The sequence below is a fragment of the Larus michahellis genome, chromosome 9 (genome assembly GCF_964199755.1).
Source record: "Larus michahellis chromosome 9, bLarMic1.1, whole genome shotgun sequence".
Taxonomy (NCBI): Eukaryota; Metazoa; Chordata; class Aves; order Charadriiformes; family Laridae; genus Larus; species Larus michahellis.
This window is the reverse complement of record NC_133904.1, coordinates 28,717,794-28,726,172: the sequence shown is the minus strand read 5'-3', so window position 1 is coordinate 28,726,172 and position 8,379 is coordinate 28,717,794. Positions and strand designations below refer to the sequence as shown.

The window sequence follows — 8,379 nt, the reverse complement described above, 5'->3', positions numbered from 1 at the left end:
ACTCCCTACGCCCAGCCGTTGGGACAGAGAAACTGAAAGATCCTTGCAATAATACAATACCTTTTAAGAGAGGTCCCTCAGGTTTCCTAGTCCACATACATATATATATATATAATATATATATAATATCTCTCTATATATTATATATAAATTACATATACAGATAAATAAAAAGCTTTCTGCTGCCTTTCTGTCGCACTGTTCAGAGCTGCTAGACAGTCACACTTGGAAAAATGCCCCTGGAGCTCTGATACTAGCTCGTGTGCCCAGAGTCCATTGGCTCACTTGTTTCTTACGTTAGTCCTTAGCTGCCTCCTCCCATCTTGATTCTTGGTTTAGTTAATAATAATAATAATAATAATAATAAAAAACGACCTTGAACGGGTTCTCATCTGTCTCTAATGGAGCAGTGGGAAGGTCCATGCAGGAACGGTGGGAACAGTCACGTGATGAATGAGTTCATCCCAACAAAAGAAACAGGACTAGAAAAACTCAATTTTGCGACGATCTAAAAAAAGGGGGCAGGAATAGTTTTCATATCCCCCCTCCTTGGGGCAGAGGGCTCGGGTGGGGTGGGACTTCGGAGATCTTCTGCTCACAGGGTAGCAGGTGGGGGACATCTTCAGAGTTTCTCTGGGGACGGGACCCAGATGTAGTGCCCGGACTGGTCCTCAATGATCTGTTTGATTTTGCTGTAAATCTCTTCAAGAGAGTCTCCTTGTACGATGGCTGGAAGAGGAGAGAACAAGCAAGACCATAAGCATCAGGCAGGCACGGTAGGTGCCTTCCCCACCACCGGCTACGGGAAAGGCCTTCAGTCTGCACTGAAGGGGCCGGTGTGGCACGGCCGGCAAATTAATGAATGAGACGACCCATGTCGAAGGAGCTGTAGCAGGCGCACGATGACACAGAGGGTTAACCCAGTGTGTCCGAGGGGATTAGTGAGAGCTGGCAGAGTTCCTCCCGAGGTGCTGGTCGGGTTCTGCACAGCTAATCAGCTTTGCAAACCCTGTCGCGCCGAGGCCGCGGGCAGCCAGCCCCGCAGCTGCTCTGCCGCCGGGAGGCTGCGGGTGGATGAGCCGGTGCGTGTCGAACGCCTGCCCCAAAGGGCCGGATTCGTCCGTCCCCTCTGGTCGGCTGCAGAGGGCTCCTCGAGTTCATGCTTCCTCTGCTGGGGGGTGGGAATCCTAGCACTGTCAGCCTCAAAAAGGCCAGCTTACGGCCAGCGCTGCCAGCAGTAGCTCTCGCCCAAAGACCAGCGAGGGTCTCGCTGCTTAGTATGGACACAACACAACACAAGGTCCTACATCAGAGGGGGATGATGCACTCAGAGGACCAAAGCTCTCTGGTATTTCAGCCTGCGCCTGCCGCCCAGCCAGGCCCATCCCCCAGCACCTCTCTTCCCTCATTACAAGTTCTGGCACAGAACTCGCTCCAGTGACCGTCTCTTTGCCCATTACCCATTTCTTTCAACAACGGGTTTCAGCCAAGAGTGTTCCTTCCCCAGGTCGACTGCAAACTGGCTGTCCAGGCACACCATGGCATGCCGAGGGTCTGGCAAAACCGTGGCGCGCATCCTTTGCGCTCTTCCTGGAAGAGCGGCCGGCAGCTCTGGGGAAAGCTTTTACCCTGTTTGCGCCCACACATTTGCTCAGCTGAGATCTGTTTGTGGAAAACGTTCCGTTTGGGATTTTTCCCGGTAGCTGTTGGGTGGTAATACAGGATTTGGCAGGGTTACCGCTCCTCAGCTTTTGAAGAAACAGTTACTGCACTGGAAGAAAGATGGAAGACCAGTTTCTCTGCCTCTTCGCCTGCCCGTGATTTTCCGGGATTAATCATGTTACAAACATTAGTTCCTTAATGCACAAGGATGCCTGTGTCATGAGCAGCTCATCTCCGCAGGAGCAAAGTGCCAGGCAGCCCCTGACTGGCTCGGCAGCAAAGACTACTTAGGAAGCCAGCCAAACTTCCAGTCTTTTTTTGGGAGATGTTTTGTAATAACTCCGGACAGTCTCCACCGTTTAGGTCACTGATTTTTTAATCTTCCCTCTTTAAAAATGACTCTCTTCTCTTTTTGACAACGTTCACCTTTCCCGTGTGCAGGGAGTTTTATTTCCTGGAGCCTCGTAGCACTCTGAACCCATGCTGCGCCTACCCTGCCTGGGGATTATTTTCTTTTTTTTTTTTTTTTTTTTTCTCCTTATTTTGTGATTATTAAAGTTGGCGATAAGCTTTCACAAACTCAGAAAATCCTGCCTGACAACTTGTTTCCTTCTCTAGAGCTGGTTTACTCTTATCCCCCGATCTCGGAGCAGTCCCTTTGCAGAGCCCTGCTGGCAAAGTGCCCTTTCTTTTTCGCTTTGATGAAGCTGGACGTTTTCCCATGACCCTGCAGTAAGACAGTGCTGGGGGAGAGGTCACAGCTGCCAGCCCCCAAAATAAAAGGAATCGGATACAAGCCTGCTCAGGACACTCACCTGTAAAATACTCTCCAAACTCTTGCTCAAGTTTCATGGCTTTGTCAAAGACCTTGTTGGCCTGTTCATACGTCTGTCTCCGGTTCATCTCCCTGCCGTGTACAAAAAAAAAAAGAAAAAAACCACAGAAACTCAGCTCTTTTTCTAAGCAATGAACAGAAGGAAAAATATCCCCCGGAGCCGGGGTGCCTGGGAAGCCTCTGCACACTGTGAGTGGAAGCTGCCCAGGACCCAGCCCTCAAAGGCAGGCCCCGTCCCCACTCACTCTTCGCTGCCTCGGCATTTCATCTCAGCTTCCGACAGTTCTCCCCATCGCCACCCCCCCTTCTGCAGAGCACAGCAGGGGACTCGCACCCAGACAATCCTCTGAATTTGCAAGACCACTGCAGAAGTCTCCCTGCTTTTCCAGAGCCTGTCACCACCCTCCTTGTGTAAGTTCCCTCATCTTCATACAACACCCAAAGAAGCAATTCCACCCCTTCTGGCTTGAGAAGGGCTTGTCCCAGTCCCCTCAGTGCCAGCAGAGTCTCCTCTGATCTGAAAGTCCATCTCTAGCTATCAAATCTCCTCTCAGACCATATTCTGTGCTGCTCGGAGGAGTTGCAAGCTCAGCTTTCACGTCCTTTCCATCCCGCACTGCCCAGGGCCGGGAGCAGCAGGACAAGCAGAAGGTCCCCCTCAGGCACATGGGAAACGTCCCCTCTCTCTGCTCCCCGGGGCTGGCCTGGCTCAGCCACCACCCAGCTGCCATCCACCGCTGCGAGCGGTCGGCAGAGAGCCTGTTCGGACGCGGGGCCCAGGTGACCAAGTGACATCAGGCACATTGGGGAGCGTTTATAGATTTGCCGTGGATAATCCTCTTTGGGGCAAACTAAGGGCTTCAAGCCAGAGTGATCCACGGGGCCTGGATGCACCATGGCAGCAGATGTGGAGGACACCACTGGGACAGCAGTGGGCCCAGCTCCTCTTGACAAGGGACAAGTTCAGCACCAGCAGCAATCCCCCCTGCTTTCTAAAAAACAGAGTCAGCAGACAGACAGACAACCCCCCGACATGCCAGAGCTGCTCACCCTGGAGAGGCACAGGACATGGCCTTGCACTTACATGAGAGCTTCGATGGATTTTGGTTTGATGAAAATGGCAATGGGATAAAGTTGTGCTTGTTGCAACCTCTTGATAGCATTGCCAGACACGTCCAGGATGCAGTGTTTCCCCTGGAAAGGAGACGATGGGGATCAGACCTACCCACACAGTCTACTCCACGCAGAAAACAGCTTGCTCATACAGATGTGCCGACAAAGGCGAGGAGCCGCAGAGATGAAACACCACTCTGAGACACGAGCCAACTCCCAGTGGCCTTACGTTCCTGCCTGCTTAGGACAGGACAGCAGCAGGGCAAAGGGACTGAATCTTTCTCCGAACACGTGAAACAATTTACAAGCCCTCGCTACGCCCCAGTACTCCTCTGGAGGGAACGCCACTGCCTCGAGAAGGGCAGCCGGGCACTTTGGCCCTGCGAGCTGCTGAGCACGAGGCTGGTGCCGCCACCACCGGGCTCTCGGGTGGAGTTTGGGTGACAGAGGAGCGACACTGAGGTGGAGTAACGCGGCTGGGAAAAGCAGCCACGTGGCTTGGCAGGACTCCGGAGGGAGGAGAGGCTCGAGCCACGCTTGCTTAATGTGGTTACAGCCATTTGTTAACAAAACGGGGCGAGGAGGGGAACTGCCGACCGCGTCTGGGCTCAGGCTGGATGCGTCCCAGTCCCAGGAACACCACCCAACACTCACCCTCTCCGCCACTGCCCGCACTGACTGAATGCTGGTCCCGTAGAGGTTGTCATTGAACTGCCCAGCCTCTATGAACTTGTTGTCCTGGATGTCCTTCTCCATCTGCTCACGGGATACCACGAAGTGGTAGTCTTGTCCGTCCACCTCGTTCTCGCGCCGAGGTCTGGTGGTGTCTGGAGGAGAGCGGGCATCGTGAGCAAACCCAGCCAGATGCACCCCACACCTCCTGGGGGGAGAGAACCCACCCGTGCTCCCGGCCCCCTCCCCACCCCTGCGAATGCAGGGCCACTGCTACCCACAGCCAGGGCGCCAAGCGCCAGCCAGGACTTACGTGGCACACAGGAACCAAACTTGTGTGGGAATTCGGAGATGAGATCGTCGTTAATTCGGTCCTTTGTCGGCCCCAGGATGATCACCGGCCTCGCATAGTGAACTGTGAACAAGAGCCATCACCTGAGGCCCTGTCCACACTGCGGGCAGCTGACCCCACTGCGCTTTTGGCATCAACCTGCCCTCTCCCTGCTGGCAGTGGGTGCTCCTGCTCACACAGGCACCCAAAGGTGCTGCCTCCGTGTGAGTTTCTCTCCTCCTGGTCATGGTCAACATCTCCTTCCCGTCTGACCCAAGCCATCTGTGCAGCCCCGGGGAAGGTGCTGCGGGTCTCCCGGGTCATGGATCAGCAAAGCTGCTCCCTTGCTTGGGGCAGGAGGCAGAGAACTGGGACAGCTAGGCGAGGGTGCCACGGAGCCGCAGGAGCGATGGGAGCCTAAGAGTCTGATCCAGCTTCTGGCAAGGAGAGACCTCCAAGGCTGGGACTGCTCAGCCTGTGAAGGGTCTGCAGGGTGTTCAAGGCCAGGCTGGATGGGGCTTGGAGCAACCTGGTCTGGTGGGAGGTGTCCCTGCCCAGGGCAGGGGGCTGGAATGAGACGGTCTTTAATGTCCCTTCCAACCCAAACCGTTCCATGATCTATGACTGAGCTCTGAGCAGGGCTAAGCGCTGAGGGCCAGGGGGGGTTGCTCTGCAGCAGGGACCTGGTGCGAGACAGGGAGGGATAATCCCATCCTCAGCCCAGCTCAGTTTTAGCTCTGGATCTCTCCCTTCGTCTTGCAGACCAGGTCACGAGTCCTTTCTGTTGATTAAACAGGGGCGACCAAGGGCAGGGAAAGCCCCGCGGGCCACCATGCATGCCTGGCTCCCTGCTGCATGCAGCAGGCAAGAAACTCCACTCGTGCTGACCCGGCACGGAGCGGACATGGCAGAGGAGGGGAGGAGGTGGCACCGGTGGCCCTGGCTGTGACAGGCACACAGGTGCCTGCACAGGAGCGGGCTCAGCACCAGGACTTACTTTCTTGCCGCGTCACTGGCTCATACGACAGGATGGTGTCCTCTTGTCCTTCTGCAAGAGAGCCAGGGAAAGGCAGGTGAGCGCTTGCAGCAGCTTCCCAGCCCCTCCGCGCCCAGGAGGAGCTGGCTCCTGTGCCCGCCAGCCTCCCGCAGCCCTGGGGACACCTCCAGGCTCCAGTTGACATGGAGCGTGACGGGCATGCAGTTACCAGCCCTTGATCCATGTTAATTATTCACGTCCTAGCTCTAGGTCAAGCCTTCTCCCTCCCTCCCCGGCTCAGGGCCCATTGTCCTCCCCGCGGGGTGGACGGTGGATGTGCTGCAGATACTTAGAAACCTGCCGGGGATAACGGGAGCATGGGCTGCAGCCGGACCCCCATGCTCTTGTACAGGATTAGGCTCCAAGAGCTACCTATGCTACAGACCCAGCCTCTGGCCATTGCTGGCTGCAGCAGGCACCAAGGATGGGGAACCACCATGGGAACCACCACCCAGCCCCGGAGCAGAGCCCTGCAGCCAGGAGAGGGCAGGGGAGCAGGCAGGTTCGCTCCTGCCCCCAGCCCCGAGGAGGGAGCCGGCCGCAGCATCTCGGTGTCACCAGCAGGAAGGACCAGCCTCCGAACAGACCCACCACCGGGACAAGACAAGATGGAGGTGCCAAAATGCGTGCACACATACACACACACAGACGTGCACAGGGGTGGGAGAGCAGGCGAGAGGCACTTACTGGAACTGCTCTCGCTGTCACTGGTGTTTGATGTCACGCCCTCTGCAAAGCAACCAGAGAGACCCCTTCAGAAGGAGCGTGGGCAGAGGGCACAGGGACACCCCGGCTGTCACCAAGCGCTACTGACCCAGGGCAGGGCAACACCGGCCTCCCGAAAAACCCGTGCCCCAGCACCTGCTGGGACGAGCCTGCGCCACACAGGCAGGGCGGCAGCTCTCGCCCTTTGCTGGGAGACTGGGGACGTGCAGGGGGACGCTCGGCTCCTCCGGGAGAAGGCAGGGATGCCAGGAGGGGGCTGCCTGGCAGGCATGGGCAGGCGATGGGCTTCCCAGGCCGAGGGAGGGAAGGTGGAGTGCCGAGCGAGGGGGTGCAGCATGCACACAGGGGGCAAGGGAGGGCACTGCTCCACACCGGCATGGGGACAGAGGAGCCTACCTCTGGGGAGGGGACTGGGACTCACAGAGACAAGACAGTGACAGGATGGGACAGAGTTCGGGGCTTTACGTGCTCAGGCTGATCCCAGTGCTGCGACTGCCCCACAGAGGCTTGCTGGCTGCTGCCTGCCCCAGCCTGCCCCGCTCAGGGGGGTGCAGGGCTCAGTGTGGGACTCGCACCCAGCTGGGAGGGCCGAGGGGCTCCCGCCAGTGATGTTTTGCAGCTCTGGGTATGTGGTGCCCCAGAGGAAGGTGGCAATGCTTCAAAACACTGTCACCGCCCCACTCAGAGGGGACCCGTCACGGTCACAGCCACCTCCCACCCGCACTGGCAGCTGCTCTGAGTCTCCCAGCACTAAACCAGTGGCCAGCCCAGCTGGGAGCAGGAGGAAGAGGAGGATGAGGAGGCACAGCTCGCCCCAGGTACAGCAGGCAGCCCTCAGCTGGGTGCACTTTGGGCACAGCCAGCATCCCCAAGCAAACTCCCCCGTCTGCCCCGCGTGCAGCAGCAGTGGCAGCAGCACCTCGAGCCCAGCAGCCTCCGCTGGCAGCCGCAGCGTTGGCTCCCTGGCAGAGGGGCAGCGCCCAGCGGGCTCCTCCTCCCCCACACCCAAAAAAGCGCAGCTGCTCCGGCCGGGCTCCGGCCGTTCCCCAGGCACCAACCAGGCATGCCAGCGACGGAAAGTGAACGATGCGCATTGAAATTCAACTTACTCAGGTTCTTTGCTCCATAATAATCGTCACTTAACCCAGGGAAGTCCTGATTTCACAGACAGCAAGAAGGGGGAGAGGGGGAGAGAAGAGAGCGCGGGAGAGGGCAGTCAGAGGGATGGGGGAGACAGAGCCAGACCAGCATTAGTGACAGGAGTGCAGAATGGCCCAGAGCTGCAACTGCAAGTGAGGTTAAATGTTTTCAGAGCTGACAACATCAGCCCATTGCCAACGCCTTGCCTTATGCGGCCAGACCCCACCCCCCACTCCTCTCTGCCAAAGAGCCCCTGAGGGCCACCCCGGGTCTGGGGAAGGTGGCCACGGCTGCATCTGCTGGCACTGAGTGATGGCAGCCGCGAGCTGCTGGCAAGTGGGGCCGAGGTGTTTCCCCGCGGTGCCTGGCGGGGTGCGCTGCCAGGGTGCAGCCCTGCCACAGCCTGGCCGCTCTGGGGCCAGACGCGGCACAGCCAGCCGGGCACATCTTCCCCCACCTGCATGTTTCAGCTGCCCACAGCCTGGTGTTTGCATGGGCTGTGGAAACGTGGGGGAAGGACCCCCCCCTGCTGCAAGCTGGGGTGACGGTGGCAGAGCAGGGGAGGGAGCTAGCTGCGGGTCCCCGACACAGGCTGGCAAAAGGCATTGCCTGCTCCATCCCCGTGCCGTAGGTCACTGCACTGCAGGGCTGGCCCGGAGCAGCGCCCCAGAGAGCCCTCAGCTCCCGCACGGGGCTGACCGGAGCCCAGCCACGTCCAGGCACCATGAGAGACACCCAGACACACAGACTTCACTGCCACTGCAGGCCAGCGGCTCACGCTGGCTGCTGAGCTCACTGGGAGCCAACGCCAACCTGGCAGAGGCAGTGGAGGGACGCAGGCAGCCCCCCGAGCAGCCCAGCATC

The 8,379-nt window shown here is 58.2% G+C and overlaps 1 protein-coding gene across 11 annotated transcripts in view; it reads right to left on the bottom strand.

Annotated features, from left to right (window-relative positions):
- Positions 1-379: 379 nt before the first annotated feature.
- Positions 380-8,379, bottom strand: part of DLG3 (discs large MAGUK scaffold protein 3) — a 78,813-nt gene continuing 70,813 nt past the window's right edge. For 4 of the 11 annotated variants that reach the window (XM_074599852.1, XM_074599860.1, XM_074599856.1 and 1 more), the window contains 7 exons: positions 6,337-6,378; positions 5,611-5,661; positions 4,596-4,697; positions 4,265-4,437; positions 3,582-3,691; positions 2,478-2,569; positions 470-729 (listed from right to left, as the gene is read on the bottom strand). In XM_074599852.1, coding sequence (XP_074455953.1) covers positions 623-729; positions 2,478-2,569; positions 3,582-3,691; positions 4,265-4,437; positions 4,596-4,697; positions 5,611-5,661; positions 6,337-6,378 — 677 coding nt within the window. In that variant the 3' untranslated portion in view covers positions 470-622. Of the gene's footprint in view, positions 730-2,477; positions 2,570-3,581; positions 3,692-4,264; positions 4,438-4,595; positions 4,698-5,610; positions 5,662-6,336; positions 6,379-7,484; positions 7,531-8,379 lie in introns of all 11 variants that reach the window. The other 7 variants (XM_074599853.1, XM_074599855.1, XM_074599858.1 and 4 more) reach the window with 3 other exon arrangements.